This window comes from Corella eumyota, chromosome 1 (assembly GCF_963082875.1).
Source record: "Corella eumyota chromosome 1, kaCorEumy4.1, whole genome shotgun sequence".
Taxonomy (NCBI): domain Eukaryota; kingdom Metazoa; phylum Chordata; class Ascidiacea; order Phlebobranchia; family Corellidae; genus Corella; species Corella eumyota.
This window is the reverse complement of record NC_137490.1, coordinates 10,605,430-10,628,847: the sequence shown is the minus strand read 5'-3', so window position 1 is coordinate 10,628,847 and position 23,418 is coordinate 10,605,430. Positions and strand designations below refer to the sequence as shown.

The following is a 23,418-nucleotide window of genomic DNA, read 5'->3' as shown; positions in this document are numbered from 1 at the left end:
AGATAGGTTTTATTTTTTGGTATAATGTTATTCATAATGTGAAAAGTCTTTTACAGTATAAATATAAGGGTAATAAGTATTTGTTACCTTGACCGAGTCTCACATTGCCTATCTTTGGCAGGTTAAATCATATAAAGTGAATTGTTCAAAAGTTAACTTTGAAATCCCATATTTGGGATTTATCAAGTATTTTATAATCTTTAGTGTTCAAATTATATATAAAATTATCCCTCATAAGCAATTATATCTTAACTTATCCCTAGTTATACTACTTATATATGCTTATACTTTTTCGCCACTTAAATTGCTCGAGTACATATTTTATTATAAGTTTCTTTATTTAACTTGTTCTTAAACTCATTGTTCTTTTTAAAAAGATAATATAAGATTGTGAATTAAAAGGTTAGGAGTACACGTTATACAGTGGTTAATATGACAAAGGATATAAATCTAAGTAAATGATTTTAAAAAAAATTTAAAATTGAATAAAAATGATGATTGGAAGAAAGAAAGTATTGCACACTGTAGTTATTGGTTTTCATTTTCGTGTTTTCAATCACTCTAAAATAAAAATGTAACAGTTAAAACTAAAATAGCAAAAAGTAAATACTATGAACATTTTACAAGTAAGTATGTCTTCCACTACATTGCCTGGATAAATCTTTAAAATTGAAAGTTTTACCCATTCATCTTCATCTACGCCTTCCATATTATCCTGTTCTAATTCTTTATCCAAATCCAATTTGTTGGACATTGCAGACAATAACTGTAATGTATATTAAATGATTTATTGAGGATATTTAAGTTATTTTGATAAAAGGCTTTTTTAAATTATACAAAGCTTGAGTTAAACAAAAAAAATACCTCTTCACGTTTTTCAGCATCAGTCTTATAAGTATCAGCACTATAAGATTCAAACTTTTTCTGCTTTATCACTTCTTTGGGTGCTTCACTTACTACAAAATTAAATAAAAACGTCAAATAAATCATATTAATAATTTATGTTTAATAAACAAAAACAATTTTTGCCCCTACTTAACTATAAAAAGCACAATAAACTTAGTAAATTATACAGAATGTGAACTTATAACTTAGAAAATTAAACAGAATAGCTATAAATTAATATAACATATTATTTTTTCAGCTAAAAAAAAATACTCACAATTTTTCATGTTTGTTGGTTTTAAATTTATGAGTTTAGGGTTTTTATTTTTGCCACTAAACCACTCCTCAGCAGTTAATGTTGGTTGATCTAATATTTTCGTATCAGGGAATAAATCATCTTGAAAATATTCTGTCTACAATAAACAAAATTTTTTTTTAATTTTAAAACAAAAAAAAGTGTTTTTAACATAAAAAGATTTAACATAAACAGTATAAATTTTCTATGAAAGTTATCATATTAAAAATGTAAAGTAAATAGACATAGTAATCTCGGTACTTCAAAATGTGCACAAATTTGTAAAATAACCACTCTTAAAAATAAAAAAAAATTTTAACCTTAACTCTTGGGACAGTAAACGAGAAAGGTTCCAAAGAATTTTTTGTTAACCTCCAAGCTCTCGCAAATTCAACTTTTTTAACATCACACATCATCTTTGGAAGAAAACCAAAACATTGATGAGCGCTGTCAAGTTTTAAGACAGCTAACTCCATTAGATATGGATCTTCTGGGATCACTTCAAAGGAGAGAAGACTAAGATCACCCTGTTTAAATTATTTAACAAAAGCTTAGTTATATTGTAGTAATTTATACCTTTAAAAACTAAATATGAACAGAAGTATTATAATTAAAACACAGCTAGCTACGAATAATTTCTGATAACATTTCTAAGCGAAAAAAATGCAAAGGCATCCAAAGTTTATTCATAGATTGGATTGTATGTGTTATTCAAAAATAATACGTGCAGGTTTTGACTAGTTAATTGTGAAAAAGAGTTTTTTTGCATTAAAATATTAAATTATGTTACCTTTCCTGTAATAATTACTGTACTGCTATCCTCATCATAATAAGGAATGGGAATAGTTGGGCTTGTGCCAGCGTTCTTAATTGTTTTAAAACTTAAGTCGTTGCAATCAAACATACTTACACACCGCTGACCATTTCTAAATAAGAAACATTGAAAAAAATTTAGGACTTGCAAGGTGTTAGGTAAGAATGCTTGAATTACTATTTAATATCCTTAAATTAATATCCCACTGCTTTCATGTCATTGCACCTTTAAGTAAAAAAAAACATAAAAAGGCAACTATTGACTTGTCAAGGTGTTTAGGGTGTAAAGTTGACCATTTTTAAAGATAAATGAAATATTTAAAATTATGTATACGGTAGGCCTTTATGTATTTATTTTACTATAAATTAATAAAGTTTTTTTGGTTGAACAAAATTCCAGTTAAAAATTTGTACATGATGTGCTAATAAAATAGGTAGATTTACTTTGTTAAAGCAGAGACAAATATGAAGTTGTCTGAACAAACCCATACAATTCTAGCATTTCTACAACCATCTTCTGAATTTCCCACCTGTAGCAAAACAATTTTTAAATTTGAATTTTTTTAAGTTAAAACAATTAATATCACTACAGGTGCAGTGGTTTTTTAATCTATTATTACTTATATCAAAGTTATTTGTAAGCCTACAAAAAATGTGATTTAATTTAGTAAAACACTGGTAACATCAAAATTGGTAAATTTTAAAAATATTACATAATATAATTACAATTTTTTTTAAATTTACTTGAAACAGAATTTAAAGTATTTTTAACAATTTAAAAGAAACCTTTATAGGTGAGAAGGATTTTCTTGGGTCGTAAATGGAAAGTTTTCCATCTCTACAATATGTAGCAAGTAATTTTCCATCAGAACTCCATGAAATGTGAATTATTTCATCTGTGTGACCGGTCAACTTATACACCTTTTAATAATTTAAAAATTGGTTAATTCAATGTATTTTTTAAATTTGTAATAAATTTTCTAAATTTGTAATAATAAAAAATTTATACAAAATAATATATCAATTAATTATCTGTAAAATAATATTTTTCCTTTTTATAAAAACCTCACATATAAAATATAAATTTAAAGTGGGCTACATACATTGTACATTTTAATAGGACTTAATTTATTGTTATTAGTATAATTTTTTTAGTCATTTCGCAACATAAACTAAATTTAATGTTCAGTAAATATTGATCACTATAAACTAGTTTAGATAAATGATTAAACAAGCTTGTAGGTTGGGTCAAATCCAAATTCCTAAATAACTAAAACCTTGCCTAAGTTTTTGAGTCTTAAAGATTATTTTAAACTTTTTTATGTGTGATGATTGCTATGCTTACTTATAAGTGGTTCATTCCAAAAATATTTAGATGGGTTATACAGTTACAAATTCTAGTTTGATTCCCTACAAGTACAATTTTTAGTCGATTTTATACACACAAACTATTTGCATACAAAAATTTAAATATTTTTTACTTTAGCCTAATTATTTTTTAAAGAAATAAATTACAACTAAAACTAAAATGATTATTTTTTACCATTTCAGAAGTGGCAAGGTTCCAAATTATCACCTTTAAATCAAAACCAGAAGTGGCGATAATATTAGATGCAAGTGGGTGAAACTGGACAGTTGCTATCTTGGCATTATGACCTAACAAAATTAATATATGTAATTATGAGGCATAAAATATTTTGGTTATTTTGGGTTATATCGTAAATAGAAAGTTTGCTAGAAAACTTTTCACGTGGAAATTTTAATGCAAGTAAAAAGGAGGCCATAATATTTAATTCAAGATTTTTGTATTTTTATGTAATAAGGTAGGAAATTCACACTTACAGCCTGTTTATTTTAGGGTAACATTTAGTTATTGATAAGCAATCCGCAAATTTTAAATAAACTTAGAAAAGAAAACAGTAATTTGCTCATTGGCTATTATTATTGTACAATTAGCCGCATTTAAGAAAGACAAGGCTTTAAATGGTGACATTTAGTCCCATGAACCACTTAAAACTGCGGATGGTTAAAGTCAATCAACAAAATGCTCCCGCGAAGCAAAAAAGTAAAAAAAGTTGCAAGAAACTAAACCTGATAAAACTTGATCAGCATCTGAGTTTACTCCATCAAATCCACTTTTTGGAATATTCCAAACTTTTAAACTTCCGCTATCCAAACCTACTACTAGTTGTCTCGTATTAAATGGGTTCCATTTTAAACACAAAACTGAGTGAGTATTTTGTAAACTTGGAGATTCGCCGATAATTCGGCCAGTTTTAGATAGCTAAAATTTTTTTTTTTTTTGCTTTTTATTGGACAATTACAAAAACAACAAATAATTTATTTTAGATAAAATTTGCCACATTAGTTAGTCCACCATCCAACAATTCAATCTATTTGAGTGGCTACTTTTAAACCAATTGTTATAGTATTTGACTGCTAATTAAAAACTAAATTAATTAAACTTACTTCTATAATAGCAATTAAACCACTGTGAGTCAACACAGGAAGAGCAACTCTTTCAGGGTTAAGTGCCATCCCATCACAAGAGGGAGGTAGAGAGATACTTATTGGGGGTAAATTAGTTATGAAGGTTGAAGAATTGTGGGAATTTCCAATCCAGTGTCGAAATTTGCATTGCCTTACACCTGAAATGCAAAAAAAATATATACATTAAAAATTTTTTAAAAATAAAAATATTTCCGAAAACATATATACTAATAAATTGTAAACACAAACAATTAATAGTTCACTTAAAAATTAATACCAACTTTTTTAAAACAAAACACAAAAAAATTGACAATCTTTTAAATAATTTAGGATTTTGTTTATGAAAAACTTATTCAAAAGGATTTTAACTTTTAATAAACTATAAAACAAATTCTTTCTACACAATTTTACTCACCAACAAATTGTTTTGTTGGTTTTCTTACTTCTATCTCAACCTCAACTGGTTTAATTAGTTCTATTTTTGCAGCCACTTCTGGTTTTTGCTTTTTGTCATTGTTTTTAGTTGGTTCTGTTGAAACCGGTTCTGGTTTTTTAGTGGTTGGTTGCAAAGGAGTAACGGCATTGGTCTTACTGTTTAATGGTTTTCTTAGTTGAGGATCCAAACTTGTTTTCTTTTGCTATTGGAAAAAAAAAATAAAGAAAAAACATTTTTGCTTTTTAACATGCAATAACTTACAGTGCCATTTTCTCCTTTACACCAATCATTAACAGATAAAACAACTTCATCTGAAAATGTGTCAGGAAACAAATCAGCATGGAAATCTCTGTGGGACTAAAAATAAAAAAAATAAAGGGTTGCTCAAAATATTGATTTATTTGGAAAAAATACATATTTATTTCAAAAAACAATAAAATAACAAGGAAGCTATTAGAAAATCATCACATTAATTTATTCTTTATTTATTTTTAATTTTAAATTTTGAAAATTTACACATATACAACAATAAATCTGAATTAGACACAGATACAAACAAGTTTTACCTTTCTCAGAACTTCAATCTTGATTGGGGTAATCTGGTTGCTGCTCAGTTGAATTAATCTATCCACCTCACATTCCATTACATCCAAGCAAAACTTTGAAGATAATGCCATTCCCTTTGTTTGGTTGGGCAATAAATGATGACTCACTTTATTTATAATATAATATTAAAATGTTATTTACTGCAGAAAAAAATAAAACCTTGGTCTACAGGTATGAGAATAAACTTACATTGTTTAATTCCATTAGTGCTGCTGGATTCCAATATATCAAGAGTAGAATCTCCCTAAATTTTTTTTAAGCATTTTATTAAAATCTTGATAGTCAAAAATTACGAAAACATTTTAATATTTCTTACTTTGCCAGAAATAAAAATCAAGTTGGTATCCACATCAAAAAATGGCATCAACACTCTAAGACAAAAAAAATTATGTTACAAAAATGCAATTTCAACAATTTTTTTATGAATTTAATAATAGGACCCTATATGATTGGATTTTGAACCTAAATATTTTATTACAATGAATATTATTTTAAAAAATTTGGCATTATTGTATTAAATTAATCGGAACCGCAAGAATCTAGATTATTTCAAACTGAAAGTTTTGTATTAAATTTTTTGTTTGTAAGATTACCCTGTGGAAGTACCAAACTCCAAAGTTTGAAGACAATATTTCATATTCCTCATGTCCCAAGATTTAACTTCTCTTGTACGAGACTAAATTAATTTTTATGTTTATATTAATTGATATATTTAAAAATGTTATTATATACATAAGAAATTTATTCAATATATATGTGATGTATTTCAATATTACAATAATAAGTTATATTTATATATATAGTTACATTGGAGTAGCCTGTTGTTAATAGTTTCTCAAGATTTCCAAGATAAATAACTCTTGAATCTTTGTGATTTTCATGAGCTTTTGCCTCCACAACAACTTTTTTAATTCTCGGATCATGAATTTTTAAATTTTTAGCCTGAAAATTTTTTTTTAATTAACAAAAAAAAAATATAAAAATTTACCAATTTAAAATTAACTTAAATATAAAAAAGACAGCTTTTTATTTTGTCCATTTTCTTGAAGATGCAAAAATAAAAATATGCTCTTACTTTGTCTGTGCTACATATAGTTGTCCCATCTTGATTCCAATCTATAGACTGTATAGAAGCATCAGCAATACCAGTTTCTTAAAAAATAATCGGTAGAACAAGTTTCACATCACCTATAATCTACTATTATTAAATTTTAAACAAAACTTATAAAAATATAAAACTATTAAACAAAATGTTATTACAAATGTCATTAATATTTAAAAGGCCAAATTTACAAAAAAAAAAACTTTAGAAAAACAATTTCATGAATTTAAAACTACTTGGGTTTTTAGTATGATTCCTATAACTACCCAACCAAAGCTAAATAATACAAGGGCGTTACTTTTTTTTGCCACACCCAGCCAATTTACATTAAAAATAAATCCATACGAAAAGTTTTGTTTTTAAATAGGGCATAAAAAAACAATACCGGATTTAAGCTGCCCAGAATTTATATCCCATAAATGTACATCATTTTGCGAAGCAACAGCAATAACATTTGTTAAAGGATGATGTGATAATATCTCTGGGGACTTCTTGCATTCTAGTTTTGTAGTATAGCTTATCTCATCCTGAGAATCCAGACCAGATTCTGGTATGTCCCAAATTTTTACCTTAGGAATGAATTAAATAAAAAAAATTAGCAATACTTTTAGGGTTAACCAGTTATTATGATTTCAACACAGGTAAAATTTACAGTAAAATCCCGAGATGCACTAAGCAAAATATTGTGAAAAAATGGAGAAAATTCAAGATCAGTAACATCGTCTCCATGAGCTGATAAAAACGGAGATTGAACTTTTCGACCTTTGTCACTTACACTATATACTCCAACCTTTCCACTACCTTAAAATAAATTGTTTTAATTTAATTTTGATAAATAGAAAAATACAATATTTAAAAAATAATTACCTAATTTAAATTTTTGCCAACTTAATACTTTTAAAGGTAAATATATAGGCTATACATTTTAATTAACATTAATTTAAGGAAAAAAACATTATAACTTATTTAAGTGGTGTTTATGGTTTTAAACAGTTTTAAATATAAAACAATAAAAAATAAAAAAAAATTACCGAAGGGTAGAAGATTTTTAACAATACTTACTAGCTGACCCAGTGTTGCATGCAATAAATTTTCCTCCGGCTGTGACATGATTTCCATAACATATTGGTGTTTCAATTATTAAATCACTTATACATTCCTGTTAAAAGTGAGTTAAAAAATCTAATCAAATAACTATCATTTTTCATATTATATTAAAGGGTAGGGTTGGGTTTATTAAAACCCTACCATACCCCTCTTAATAATAAAGTTAAATTAACAAACTTATGTAGAATTAATTTATTACACATTATTAACAGATTGGCTACATGGATTTAAAAAATCCTTAATATTGTATCTGCTTTTACTTTTAAATGTAAAATATTCAATTACGTTAAGATTTTATTTACCTCTTTTTTGGGAATCTTTGCCGTGCAGTTTTTATATTTGGAACCCTTAAAGCGATACATTGTAGTAAAATAAATGAACTTCTACTTGCGATTGCAGTCGTTAGTATTAAATTTCGTTGTGGTAAAAGGAGTAACAGGGGAGTTTACAGAGCCGGAAACACAAAATAACAGATAGTGGTTTGCAAGAATTTTCGCCTAATATACGGCAAAAATTAACTCATAGTTTATATATGACAACACATAAAATATTTTTTTTAATTTTGGTCTCTTTTACCATAAATAAACTTGTATTAGTTTATTTATGTTTTTACTATAAATTTTAAAATAGATTTTGTCATTTATCCTCATCCGATCAACTTTATTATTTTTTTTTTATTTTGTAATAGGCACTGATGCGTGTAAAAACTAAAAAAATCTCGTCAGGTGTTTTTTTCTGTTTTTCTAACAATCGTAATTTTAATGTTTTTTTTATTACATATCTGGTGTTTGTATTTTATATTTTTCTAGTTAATTCTATTAATGTTAATATAATTTTTGTTGTTTAAACTAAATTTTTATTTAAAACGTGTGACAGGTAATTTGGGTAATGTTATTTTCAGCACATCATTACTGATTACAGAACAAGTGCAAAAAAACGTAAATCATGACCTCGAAACGATAATACATCACCGTTTTTTTAGTTAGTTAGTTTCTGTTCCTTTAGTGTTACCAATACTAAGTCGTTTAACATAATAACCTGAATATATAAAAATTGTAAGTTAAAAAGAACTAACAGACTAAAGGTCGAATAAGAACCCTGTACAGCTATACACCAAACAACTAAGTGAAAATATCAAATTAATTTTTATGTATTAGTTCCAAAACAACACCATTTTAAGATTACTCTTAACAATTGTGAGATTCGGCAGGTAGCTATGGTAGGTAATCACATAATATTTACCACAATCAAGCTAAATAGGTAACACAACTGCTTTTAAATATTTGTGCCAAATATTACCATAGCAATTTATGTAACAATAATTTGCATATTTAATTCAATTCTAGTTTTTGTATTTTAATAAAAAATAAATGTCATTTTATGGCAATACTCAGAATACCGGTGTATGTACAGATGTATGATATATTTGTCAAAATAAAAAAATTTAGTCTGGATCAAACTGTCGAAGTAAGCTAGATATCCCTTCCTATTTTTGTTTAGTTTATCTTACATACAATTTGTTACAGAAATTTGGTATTAGTGTAGCATTATAAGCTATCTAGAGAGTTAAAGCTGGGATTAAAATTAACTCGCTCTTTAACCTTCTGCTGATTCATTGGTTTCAACTTGTTTTTGATGTATTAAACATATAGATGGATAAAAAGATAGTTAGTTGTTTTTTAATTTTTCGTGTTTTTCCTTTTTGAGATTTCTGCTGTGCCTACTTTTTTATTTTTGTGATTTTCTCTTTTAAAAGGTTGTTATCACCCTGTGTGCTTAAAAAAATATATTTCCTTTAAATTAAGGTTATTGTTGTTAAATCACTTATTAATTCCGAAAGGATTGTGTGCTATAATATTATTTTTTAAAAAACAAACAGTTATAAAGCAATTAAATTAAACTTTTTTATTTTTTTTTAATTTTTGCTGGTATCAATTTGTAAACTACCACATCTAGTTAAATTTTTATTTTTAATAAAGCAAGAACGATTTTTGTTTTCTTTTTAAGATATTGAAGTAGTAGCTACTCTGAACTATAATCTAACACCTTGTAAAATTAAACAGAGGGTCGAAAAAAGTAAACATTGTTTAATAATTAATTAAATCGTAGAAAAAGCGCAAAATGATTAACAACAATTTACGTAATAAAAAAACCAAGCAAAAAAATCTTAAAATTATTGGTTATTTGTTTTGTCTAGTTTAATGCACCAAGACACAACTTCATTAAAACCAACTTTTCAATTTCCTAAAAATAAATAAATTTGAACTTTAATTGTGTTGCAAAATTTAGGTATATATATTAAATATATATACTAATATGCATATGTTATATATGACATAGAGTTACAATTTAATTTTGTGTTTCAGGTTATAGGGATATTCAATTTGTGGTAATTATCATTGGTTTATTAATGTCATTAAGCATTTTTCATATAGCAATTTCAATGGATTAAAAGTCAAAAATCATGTGCACTAAAGAAAGCACCAGTAGCAATGGTGAGTAAATTTGATATTTGTAACACTTTTTGTTAATTTTTTTTAAATAAAGTATTTGTCGATTGTGTGTATATTTATTAAATGTTCAGTTTTTTGTGTTGCGACATCTTCAAGTTTAGGGTGTTTAAACACCAAAGTGACGTCATTAAGTTCAAGTACTAGTTGTGTTTGCTTTGCTCTTGAGTGAACGTTCTGTTTGCTGTGTTTCCTATAATGTAGTGCAATGTATGGCCCTGTGTTGAAGTACCAGCTTAAGTAGTGCATACAGTCTGTTGGTGTGACGTGTGTGTGCTTTTAGTGTTTTGTACATTATTAATTTTTTAACAAGTTTAATTTTTACAATAGTTGGATATTATTTCTTTAAGTTTGTAACTTAATAGATGTGTATGTTAAAATAATTTATATTTAATGGTATTGGTACTAAACTTTGTATATTACAGATATAGTTTTAAAGGCTTTTACTAGTTTGGTTGTTAGTTGCTTTACAGTTTTATTATTAAATAAATTATGTTATCCGTATAGATGTGGTAAAAATAGTTTTTATTATTAACTTTTAGGTTTTCTAACCAATAGTGATGAAGTTTCGAATTTGACAACGTATTGTGATAATTCCTTATCCAGCAAAGTAATACAGAGTGAGTTAACTGCACTACAGAATCAACTTGAATCTAAAGACATGGAAATTGCTGCTCTTACAACTCAGCGCAAACTAGATAAAGACATGTTTGAAACTCAACTTAACATTATGAGAGAAAAGGTTCACGAATCAAATTCTAAGCTTACCGAAGTAAAGGTAAAGTGACTTTACATAAATGAACATTAGAATAGATTTTAACTGCATATGTTTAAATGCAAAATAATATAGTATTGATGTACCGTATCTATAAAATATATATACTGGGACAAATCAATTGGATTGAACATATTCAACAGAATACAAGGATCAAATAAATTAAAATTTATAATTCTTGCCAATTTAAAGTTTATTTAAACCATTAGATCTTGCATATATATTTAGTTGTACTGTAATTTTTTGTAAAAAAATAATTAGTTAGATTAGCTCGCTTAGGTAGTTAATAAGTTTTCTGTTAACATTTTAAGACTGAATCGGAGGCCTTTTATCTCCAAAATATTAGTGATCGGAAAGAATTGGAAATGATGAGAAGACGTTCATTAATGGGTGGAGGAGGTCAAATTCTAACACAGATGTATGAGACTATTTTAATGCGGTAAGACACATCTTTTTTAGGAATAATTAAATTACTCAAACTTTACAGTTCTCAGAAAAAACTCTTGCATTTTACGGTTTTAGCTAATTCTCTCTCGTACTTTACAGTCCTCACTAATTCTTTCCAATACTTCCAGGTCCTGTGATTCGAATATTTAAATTATATATATTATACCAATCTTTAGATATGAAAAATTAAATGAGTCACATGAAGAACTACGCCAAAAAATGAATGATGAAACTGAGAGAAAAATTAAATTACAGCAACAACTTGATTCATTGGGATTGCGTAATTCAAGTAACACAAATAAACTGTTTAAGACTACATTAATGCAATTAAAATTCGCTTTACCATTCCCTAAACATCATGTTTTTAACATATTTGTGTCATGTAAAAATGATATATGTGTGTCTAGTTTTGTAAAAAAAATCTTAAATTTTTTTTTTAATACATTTTAATAAAAATTATTGATTTTTAGATGCTGATCGGGATACACTTCTTAAACAAATACAAATGTTAAATGAAAGAATTGAAAATGAACAGGTAAGAAAAATATGTTCAAAAATTTAAAGCTTGGTTTTTACAATATTAGTTTTTGAGTTAATTTTGTCGTTTATAAAAATATAGGTTGATATAAGCAATTTGCTTTACCATTTGTTTAATCTTTATACCCCACTGGTTAAACACTTCGTATTTGTTTCATTTATTGATTTTCTATTCATTTTTTCAATATTGTTAGTTTGGTTATTCAACTTAAATAAAACTTTATAGTTTATTTCCCACTTTGTCTTTTTAGAGGGATTTAAATCGAGTAAGAGAAGAAAGAACGATGATTAAACGCGAGTATGCTTTGGTAATGAGTGAAAGGGATGCAGTGCACAAGGAAATGGATATAATGCAAGAAGATTTGTCTAAAAAAGAAAAATCTTTGTAAGTTAACTAACTGTTTCTATTTAGGTTTTATTTATATTTATAACAAAAAAACACTAACATTGACCTTGATACTGTGTAATATACTTGATTTTGATCTTTAAAGTTTTAACAATTCGAAACAATAGAATTGTGGTAATTTTGTGTCACATTACTTGTTGACATTAAACTCGTAAGGTTTAATGCCGCCCATAAAGAAAAAAAAATATTTATGTATATCAGGAGTTTTTTTTTAATTTAATTTTACAAAAAAATCAAGTAACCATCGCTTTGACTTAAATTATATTTTATGAGTGTTTTTGTGCAGTATAGTCAAATAATATAAAAGATGAGGGCATGTATTTTATAGGCCTATGCTTACATTTCTTTATTGGTCTGAGAGGGTTTTTTTATTAAATGTTTAGGGAAGAACATTTGTCAGAAAGAAAAAAACTTTTGGACGAAAAAGAAAAACTGAAAAATCAAATAACTTTAATGCAACAAGAATCTGTAAGTCCTCAAAATAAAAGTAATATACTAAATAGTATGGTTAATAATTACAATTTTTTAAACACATATCTCCAGTTCTCTTTTGTGTTTATATATATATATACCTTATAACAATGATTTTTACACTTTTTTTTATTAATTGTGATATATACAGACAACTTCTATGGATGTTGTAAGTGTTAAACAAGAGTTGTTTGCGGCCCTCCGTGAACGAAAACAAGCGTTGCTCGAAAAAGATGCACAAATTCGTGAAACATATGATGTTAAAAAGTCTCATGATATTGCATTGGAAAAACTTGAGTTGGTGTCATCCGAGAGAGATTCACTAAAAGCTAAATTAAAACAATCAAGACAAGAGTTGTTAGAGGCATTAGATGAAGCTAAAAAATCAACAAGGTGTGATTGTAATCTTATTTTGTCAACTTTACAGTTTTTAAAGGTTATTTTATTGTTTTTAGGTTTTCATCTTTTGTAATGAATTATTTTTAGGTGGCGAGAAGTTGCGTTTTCCGAACGTGACAAACTTTGTGTTGAATTGGAGGAAAATCGGAGAGTTTGTACAAATATGACGGAAGAAAGAGAAAAGTTATTGAAACAACTTGAAGAAGCTGTAAAGGTTTGTTATAAAATAAAAGAATATGTACATTTTCATGGCTAGTCATTCTGAATGTTTTAATAAGAGACTTTATTTTTAAAATTTTTTAATCTCTTTTTTTGTAACTTCAAAGCTTTTGGTAGTATAAACAAGTTTAAAACATATTTAATAAAAATGTTTTTATGAGTTATTCTTAAAATTAAATTAAAAATTAATGTTGAAATTAAACAGTTTGGTTTAAAACAATTTTTTTAGGAAAATGATACCACAAAACAAGCAAAAAACAGTATTCTCCATGAACTACGAGAAATGAAAACTAGAGTTGACATAACACAAAAACAAAATACTCACAGCCATGATTCTGCTATTGACGCAGGAGAGTGGGAAACCGATTCAAACTCGTTAATGCAACAACACTGTTTTACCCACAACCTACAACATGATGATGATATATCTATAGAGCATGGGTTTTATGTTAAGTATTGCAACTCAGAAAATGTAATGCCAGGCGACCGTCTTGTCGCAATCAACAGTGTTCCTACTTTAAATAAAACTAATTTGGAGATTCAAAGAATGTTATCGTGTGAAGGAACTAAATTACTACAGCTTTCACGACGTTTACGGATTAGTATACCTGTAGGTGGCCAGGAGAAGGTTTTGGATTCCACCAGCTGGTTTGCTTCAGTATCAAGACCAGAAACATCAAAATCTGAAATCCACATACCTAAGGAAAGAATTTATAAGCAGAAGGTTTGACATTATTAACATTTTTAAAAAAGTACATTGAATAGATTTATCTTTATGTTTTTACTTTTTTAGTTGACTTCTGAAGAAGAATCACAACTAAGCGCAAGAACTTCTTATTCAGAACCTTTACAAGGTAAGATTTTGTTTATAATAAATACATAAAACTAACCAAAATTTGGACATTTGCTTAACTGCAATAATTGTATTCTTAAAAAAAAATCTTCCTGAAATAGTATTTTTGAGCTCTTTAAGGTATTTTGCATTTTTTATTTACAGAATTTAATAAAAAGGAGGGAATGTATGTGACAGGAAAAAAGAAAAAGGTAAGCCGTAAAAAATTGGGTATAGTGACCATGTCATATTGTAGTGTAAAATCACATATCAGATGTTATAAATTTTGACATGTTCTAAATCATGTATTTATTTTGTCGCGTTTCCTACCGCATTAATTTATTTTAATTTGATTGTCAGTTTTGTCAATGCGTTAAAAATTTAAATAATGTTAATGCGTTAAAAATTTAAATTGTTTTAAACTTATATTATTGCTCTACAGCCGGGATCACGATTTTTGTGGAGAAAGAAAAAAACAAAGAGCGTTGTAGGTACTTCTTCCACTGGGGGTAGCACAGGAGGGACATGGCCACGCTTGAGTTCACCGTCTTTAACAAATCTTACAACAGGTAATACCAACTATATTTTTATACAAAATATTTAAAGTAAAAAGAAAAGGACAAATTATTAAGTGTGCTACATATTCTAAGTAAGTTGCTATAAACCGTATAAACTTTTAACGAGTTTAAACCAATTGGCGGTTTAATTAACAAAACTATTATAATCGAACTATATTTCTAACTTAACTTTAGACTGTCAAAATGTTACCTTTGTTTGTATCTTGAAGTTGTTTTTTTCAGATTAAGAATCAATAAATAAAAAAAATTAAAGTTATTTTAAGAATGCACTGTTTTATTGTAGGTCGATTGTCAGTTTTTAGTCCTAATAAAAATCGCCCAACATTGTCGCCTAATACATTCACCCCACCCAGTGGCAAAAGTGTTGTACGACCTTCCTCACCAGCTCTTCCTATTTCACCTACAATAACTCCTCCTTCTTCAACATTTTCCCAATCTTCGGGCCTACCCATGTCCAACTCAAGGGACAGTGTGACCTCCCCAGTATTGCAACTTTGGGAACCAGGTCAGTTGTTAATGTATTGTGTTGTTGTTTTCAATGGCAAACAACATACTATATGCTTAGATTTGGGTAAAACACAATTTTTTTTAAATTTTAAATTTTTTTACTGAAATATTTATTTTACAAATTCATTTTGTTTTTGTGGTTAATAAGTAACTTATTTCCATACCATTAACCTTTTATGTTACAAATTGATGGTACCAACCCTATACTAACTTAAATTTAATCTTATTGTAGCTATAACACCTCGGTCACGACGGACGACAACGAAACATCACATAGTTAGAAATCGACCTCGATCAGCTCCTATGGGGGATAAGTCACTTATTCCAGTAAATGATAAAACTTTAGTGATTTTTTTCTTAAGTTGTTTTGTTTATATTTGTAATCTGCATATTATTAAAGTATGTTATAAAAAACTGTACAAGTCCTTTGGTATGGTAATAAACACACTTATTAGTTTACTAAATGAGATCTTCGTTTTAATTTCTACTGTTTAATTTTGTAAAAGTGATCAAATACCTCCCAAATAGTCAAAGGCAACTTAAGACTGGATAAGGGTGATAAAGGCTGTAACATAAGCTTTCTTGCATTCAAAAGAAATAATTAAACATTAAAATCTGTCTGTTACAGTATGGTATAAACTGGAACAACAATCACACTGTGGAGCCCACCTCTCATTGGAAAAATACAGACAAGGAATTAGCTGATAATGAAAAAGAACTGTATGTTTCACTAAAATCACATCTTTAAAATGCTTTTTTTAGTTTTCAAAGAACAACATAGATTAAACTATTATTTTATGTTAAGGGCAACTAAACTAAGTTTATCTGTTACAATTTCATCAACAAATATAAAAACCAGTTCACCTGTAACAAGTAAAGGTGATAATTACGATGAGGAATCCTTTTACAACACACCATCTCATGTCTCTTTATTTAACAAGTAATAGAAAGGATCTTAATACATTTAATTTAAAGTAAACAATGTAAATAAATGGTTTGAACTTTTTTAGAAATCCTGTCTTTGAAAGACAAAAACTTACATTGGAACGAAAAAGGAGAAAAACACACAAAAAGGTAGATTTAACTGATAAATTATAATTTAAAAATAAACCACTTTTTAATGACTTTTTCTGCTTAATATAATTTTTTTGTGTTGATTACTATAAAATATGTCTAATATTTTAACAAAGATTTTTTTGTAAATCTGACTATTTAGGAACAAAAAACATTGACTTTACCTTCTTCTCAATCTCCTTCTATGTTGATGATGACGACCTCTTCTGGTTACCAATCATTAACAAACAATCAGCTTCTTAGCTCAAATTCTCTTCCAAGGGGCTGCAGTGCCAGGTAATAAATGTTAAAAGGCTGTTAAAATGTTAAATAAAATTTAAAAAAAATTTTTTTTTTGATTTTCTGTTTAGTTTTAGCTTAAAAAATGTGTTAACTTGAAGATTTTATATTTTTTAGCGTTTCTTCCTCAATTAGTTCGGATTCAAGATCTCGAACACTTGAATACAGAAGAATTCGAATTCCTTCAGAACAAGGTGTTGTTAAATTAAGCGGATCTGAAAGAGGTTCATGCAGCTTTAATAAAATAAAATTTGTTAATTAATAAAAACCTCAAAATCTGTTTAATTGTTCGTTTTTTCTAATTAATTTCAAGTTAGTAATATTTTACAAAAAAAGATATTTAAAATACTAAATATTTAAAAAAATGTTAAACCAATAATTTAATAATAAAAATGTTCCGTATACATCTTAACAATTTTTCGACATTTTAACTGTTTAGGTATTTTAGTTATTCAATACAATATAATACAAAATAAATTAGCGATAGTTTTTTTTTTAAACTGAAGGTTCACTTTCGGATCGAAGTACCCCAACTCTTTTTTCCACTGCCAACCACCAAGTGGTTTCAAGTGGACATGGTGGATCTAATAATGATGAAATAACGTCGAGTTTTTTGTCTACAGAGTCGGGAATCTCTCAAAGCAAAAGGTTTTTACTTGTGTTTTAAATCAAATTCAGGGTATCCAAAATAATTTTAAATTAGTAAATTAGCAATAATTTTTAAAAATTATACCCTCGAAATTTTTTTTTGCAAATGCAGTCCAAAGTATTTTCTTTTTGACACATTAAACACATTTTTTTATTTTAAAACCTTAAGTAGAAGATATAATTTTTTACGTAAAGTTCGAATTTTATTATTTATTACATTTTATCTTAGGCAAACTATTGGCACTGACTCACGGTGTGTTATCATGGTTAAAGGTGCAGAACCAATTGGAATATCTATTGTTAGTGGCGGAGACAATGGTGGAATATTTGTATCTCGTTTAACTGAACATAGTTTAGCAGCATATGCCGGGTTAGAATATGGAGATCAGTTATTGGAGGTAATATTCTATTTTTGGGTTAATCACTACAAAAACTAATATTTAAAATTACTTCTTTGTTTGTGGTAAATTATAGATTGTTTAACAATTTTTTGTTTTTATTTAGTATAATGGAATAAACCTAAGAACAGCAAAAGAGGAACAAGCTCGAAAGATTATGAGTCAAAGTCAAATTGGTGACACCATTACCTTTCTTGCACAATACAACCTGGAAAGTAAGTGAAGGAAAAATCAAGTTTGAAACTAATATTTTCTCCTATGGTCTAAAACTTTAAAAAGAGTTTTATTATTTAAAAATATTTTTTTAAACCTAATAGAGTACAAGCAAAGCATCGAGAGTAATGCCTCTGACAGTCTAGGCCGGGTTCAACCTGTTGTTGACAGTAGTCACTTGATCACTGATGAAAGAGAGGAGAGAACGATTACGCCTGATGCTACACCTCGTGCAAGGTTTGATATTTTTCAATAATTAAGAATCTAATTTTAATTCAAGCATTACTTCTAATTGCTTTACCAAATATTTCTTATAAATTTTATTCGAATTATTTGTACCTTATGATCCTTAAACAAAATATTTTACTATATGATCATCCCAATTCTTTGTTGTACATTACATTCCTCACCAAATCTCCTTTGTACTGTCCTAAATTTTTTTGGACAACTGTAAAGTACAAAAAATCCTTTTATCCTATTGTTATATTGTTTTTTTTTTTAATAAAGCGGTTAGTAAGTTGGCATTATTATATTTGAGCTTTTTTAAAGCTTTGATTTTACCTTTACAGCCCCCACTTGAATGCGATAATAAATTCACAAAAATTGACGGAACCTCGCTATGTATTTATAAATGGGGATTGTAGTCATATTAAATTAGCTGGTGGAAATGCAACAGGAATTTATGTTGCCTCTATACAATACAATGATAATAGTATTGTACCATCAAATCATGACCTGAAAGTTGGTGACAAGATTTTAGAATTTAACAGGTTAGTTAATTCATTTTTTAATTATTAATTAGGTTTCAAACTTGATTTTTTTCTAAATATTATAAAATGTTTGTGGGACTTTTAAACATATTTTTTTTTGTTTACCCTTAATGTGGAAAGGTTGAGTTCACAACCTAAACATGAAGTGACATCAGCTACCCAGTATCAAGTTTTCTTTGGCAGTTTGGGATAATATATACATTAAAATTGCCTGATGAATATCAGCTACTGATTAAGTGTTGGGTCAGCAGAAGTTAATACTGTTTACAGCATAAGAGCAGCAATCATTATAATTTGATATTGAGTCATAGCTTAAATTCGTTTCTTTACAATTTTATTTTTATAAAAAAGGTAAAGTACAGAATTTTTTAATCTTATCATTTTATTTTTTATTTTAGTGCAACATTTGTAAACATCACACTTGAAGCTGCACACCTTATAATGTCAAAACCATGTACTAGTTCTTCTCTGTATGTCACCTATGAACCAAATAAATATCGACAAATATATGGAGTTTCTGGAGACTCATTCTATGTCAGGTAAAATACAATTTTTATAGTAGTCACTAAATTTTACGATTTTATGTATTAGAGTAGTCTCTAACTTTTATCTCATTAGGCAAAGGTTCAACTTTTTTTTAAAAAAACAAAAATTAAAATTTATTTTCACTGCTGGTGTGTCATAGAGTAATCAAAAGTATTTTATTCTATAGAATTTGTGGTTTTTAACATTGTCTAGTAAGGTATCATATGTGTATATGAAAAATAAAATAACAATATTTAAACTTTTTCTTCAGGGCTTTGTTTGATAATATAACAGAGCATGATGATGCTTTGAAATTCACTAGGAACTCAATTTTGCTTGTTGAAAATACCAACCCGGAATATGCAACTGGTTCATGGATAGCTTGGTTAGTAGATGAACTTGGGGAAAGGTCAAAGAAGGGAAAAATACCAAGCAAGATTGCGTAAGTTCAGAATAGTTGTAAGGTTTATAACCCAAAGCCTTCCTATAAAAAATAGCAAGAAGGTATTTAGTTGTTACAATTGTATTTGACTATGTGTGCACTATAATGTAAGCTGCATAGGTATATAAAGTCAAACTAAGACCTTACTTTAAAACAACATATGATATATTATTTATTCTAATCTATTAAAATCTAATCTGGTTTAATTGCTTGGGTTTTATTGTCTTCTGATTTATTTATTTTTTAATTTTTTTTTTGGGGGGGGGGGGGGGGTAACTAATTGACATGATTTAAAAGTTTGACAATTTTGCCAATAATTAGGTAATGGTCTAATGTTGTTATCGTATTATTAAGGGTTGAAAAGGAAAAGGAAAATTCTGCCCAAGTTCTAGATGATATTTCCTCATGTACTGGATCAACATCAGGAAAAAGATTAAGTGGAACTGGCAGAAGAAGTGGATTTTTCCGATCTCAAAAGGTTTTATTAAATAAGCCTACACATATTTGACAAAAAAATTTTTTATCAAATGTATTATAACATTTTTTTAGTTTTTAAAAAAAAGGCTTAAAATTTTTTATTTATAAAAGAAAGCACTAGCATCATGAAAAACAAAAAAAAATTAACAAAAAATTTATGAAAACTAAAATTGACAAAAAAATCTTTTTTTTAAATTCAAAGAATCAAAATACTTGGAATTGAAATTTAGGAATCCGAATTCTTCTAAATAAATATTAATTTTTTACAGATATGATGTAGGGACATATTTAAAAAAAAAGGTTAAAAAACTTGACCCAAAGCATGTACTTTGTTCCATTAATTTTAAAATTTACCAGAAAACTAGACTAAATTTACATTTAAAAGATTAAAATGTTGCTAAATACCTAACTGTTAATATCAAAATAACTATTAAGTGCAATGTTTTTACATTAAAATAAAAAACAATACAAGCGCAATGTTTTCTTTAAAATATTTTAATAATAATTGTAGCGGCGGAAACCGCATCGAACTTCGTCACGTTCCAGTGGAGATGTGCATTTACACACAGCTCTATCTGAGTCCTCAATCGATTCTGTTCCACTCGACAGTTCCCTGGTTGACCATTCCTTGGCTTACCAAGTGGTGGAAAAACATTCGAGTCGAATTAAGCGCCCTGTGGTTTTATTTGGTCCTCATTGCCAAAATGTTGTGGAGAAATTGGCTCGCGAACACACCCAGCTTTTTGTTAAGTATGTTACTTGTAGTTCAACACATTTTATTCAAATTTTTTCATACATTTACATTCTTGTGTGGTAAAAACGACAATAGAATAGAAAGTTATAGGATAAAACTTGTTGCCCAAACCTTGTTTTGAGTTGACTTTAGAAATTTTTATTATAAATAATCATATTGCATGATAATTTGTATCTTTTACAGCTTTTAATTTAATAATCTTTATTTATGGGTTTTCTATTGTTTATTTTGAAGTATTTTTTTAAAAATTAATCACTGTTGCAAATTGTTTTTTTTTTTGTTATTAATAACGCTATCAGATGTTATATGGAGCAAATGAAGTCTGATGATTATGAGAGTGGAATTATTGAAATGTACACCAGACCAACTGAGACAAGAGTTCTGTCTGGAGATTTACTTAAAAAGATTATGTCTGAGGTATTTTGCGCAGAAAAAAATTGTTGTAACTTTGGATATGCACAAGCAAGAAATGACAAGTTAATTATAAGCAGAATCTTTGTATAATAAACTTTTACATGCTTACACTAGATTTAGTTTTTATATCTTTCTTTTGTAGGTGAATAAACAATAAGTTTTTTTTTAGTTTCCAGAGAGGCATGTGTTATTGGAGTTATCAGTGGAAGCAATAGATCGCTTACATGCAATCAAAATATATCCAATAATTTGCTTTTTAAAATATCCTACAGCAAAAAAAATTAAGTAAGTGTCTTTGAAAAATAATCAACAAAAAAATTTTAATTAAATTAATCACTAATATAGACTCAACTTGCGACTAATAATCTCAGAAGGCAGTTTTCTTATTTTGTAAGCTAATAATTTGGACATTTACAGCCCACTAAGCTTTTTTAAATATGAATTATATATTTATTTTTCACCATCTTGCTACTCAAAACAATATATGGTAAACTGCTATACCCAAAATCTTGTAATAAAATGATATTTTAGGGAAAGTCAGGATAAAACAAGTGGAAAGGAAAAATTGTCCACAAAACAATGCAAGGAGATAATGGAGAAAGCAAACCTAACAGAGCGAAAGCTTATGTCAAAATATTATGGCACTGGTAATACTTTTTTTTAACTGTTATCAATGACTTATCTAAGGTAGCAAAAAATCACTTTTAACTAATATATTTAACATAGCAAACTTTTTTTTAATGACATTTTAATATATTTATTTTTTTTATAAATATATACCTAATGTTAGATTGCCAAATTGGCATGAAGTAACATCTGTTAAAGTAACTTCCATAAACAAGTCTCAGTTTTTAATATTATTGATTAAATTGCCCAACATCTTATGCAGTAGCATCCATAGTTTTAACATCTACAACACAACTGGGTATTTTAAATCAACTACCAAATTACTTACGATTAGATTTAATTTTGTTAGGAATATGTTTAACATTATATTAAAGAAAGAAAATAACGAATATGCAATATTACACCAACATTTTTGAAACTTCTTTTAAAACCCTTTCATTTTTGTTAAGCAACAAAATATCTAAGTTTGTAGTCGGCACAAGTTATTTTATAAATTAGAAGTTTTTTACTGAATTTTTTTACTGTTATAGTGTCTGTGAATGGTGGCATTTCTTCATTTGTTGCCACAAAAGTTAATAAGGTTGTAACGCATGAGCACAACAAAGTACTTTGGCTACCAGCTAAATCCAATCTTTTGCTAAGCTAATTGAAAAATTGCGGTGCTAACTCAACAAAAATTTCAAGTGGTACAATTGACATCTTTATTTTATTTTCTAAGATTAAGATTAAGATTTTATTTTTAAAATCAGTTTGGTACTTTATTTTTTAAGGTTCTTTTTAAATAAAAATTAAACTTGGGTTCTATATATTCTTCAGTTCTTTATGATATTTCAATACTTTTTATAGTTACTCTGTTTCTTTTATCATTGTGAAAATTTGTGTACACTGTTTAGCATAAGCAAACATAAGCTGCTTTGCCATCTTTAATATTACTGTTTAATTATGAGTTGGGGTTGTGTTGGTTAAGGTCCTATTTGATGCAAACTAGTTGTGCTTGTTTTTGTTTAGCATAGAACTATGATGGTTTTTTGATAGATTAAAACTAAATAATTTTGTTTAAATTTTTTAAAACAGTATCCTTTAATTTAGATAGAGCTATATTATGTTTAAGAGTTTTTAAAACAATGGGTTTCAAAATTATGTTTAACCTAAAATTATTTCTAATAGTTTTTTTGTATAGTTATGAATGCTAAGGGTACGTTTGTGTTTTTTTCTTCTTTGCACTTGCTTGGCTTGGCAAAAAAGTAACTAGTAGTTAATAATACTTTTAATTAAACACTGTGTATTTTTACGTTTTTTTTAATAATAAAATGTCTAGCGTTAAATGTGATATTGATGACGTTTTAATAAAATTCTAAATGTCTTGCGTAGTTTGTACTGCG

General features: G+C 27.4%; 2 protein-coding genes across 2 annotated transcripts; one reads left to right on the top strand and one right to left on the bottom strand.

Annotated features, from left to right (window-relative positions):
• Positions 1-332: 332 nt before the first annotated feature.
• LOC145751408 (coronin-7-like) lies at positions 333-8,168 on the bottom strand. Its single transcript, XM_082567544.1, has 23 exons — positions 8,037-8,168; positions 7,690-7,786; positions 7,280-7,428; positions 7,013-7,196; positions 6,601-6,677; positions 6,333-6,467; positions 6,119-6,201; positions 5,842-5,896; positions 5,715-5,769; positions 5,486-5,631; positions 5,181-5,276; positions 4,899-5,121; positions 4,463-4,641; positions 4,085-4,277; positions 3,537-3,649; positions 2,780-2,914; positions 2,438-2,523; positions 1,971-2,106; positions 1,501-1,707; positions 1,163-1,298; positions 865-956; positions 683-766; positions 333-561 (listed from the first exon to the last, which is right to left on the bottom strand). The coding sequence occupies exons 1-23, from the start codon at positions 8,094-8,096 to the stop codon at positions 553-555; spliced, it is 2,730 nt and encodes a 909-aa protein (XP_082423670.1). The 5' UTR covers positions 8,097-8,168; the 3' UTR covers positions 333-552.
• Positions 8,169-10,100: 1,932 nt separating this feature from the next.
• LOC145743310 (uncharacterized) lies at positions 10,101-23,361 on the top strand. Its single transcript, XM_082561250.1, has 33 exons — positions 10,101-10,229; positions 10,787-11,022; positions 11,331-11,458; positions 11,643-11,755; positions 11,937-12,001; positions 12,255-12,388; positions 12,793-12,877; positions 13,032-13,273; positions 13,367-13,493; positions 13,728-14,222; positions 14,292-14,352; positions 14,496-14,542; positions 14,773-14,899; positions 15,192-15,413; positions 15,648-15,742; positions 16,044-16,135; positions 16,221-16,355; positions 16,426-16,489; positions 16,632-16,765; positions 16,886-16,992; positions 17,275-17,416; positions 17,646-17,814; positions 17,921-18,029; positions 18,132-18,264; positions 18,597-18,797; positions 19,196-19,336; positions 19,594-19,764; positions 20,119-20,242; positions 20,753-20,991; positions 21,295-21,412; positions 21,579-21,694; positions 21,941-22,056; positions 22,567-23,361. The coding sequence occupies exons 1-33, from the start codon at positions 10,199-10,201 to the stop codon at positions 22,680-22,682; spliced, it is 4,635 nt and encodes a 1,544-aa protein (XP_082417376.1). The 5' UTR covers positions 10,101-10,198; the 3' UTR covers positions 22,683-23,361.
• The last annotated feature ends 57 nt before the right edge of the window (positions 23,362-23,418 follow it).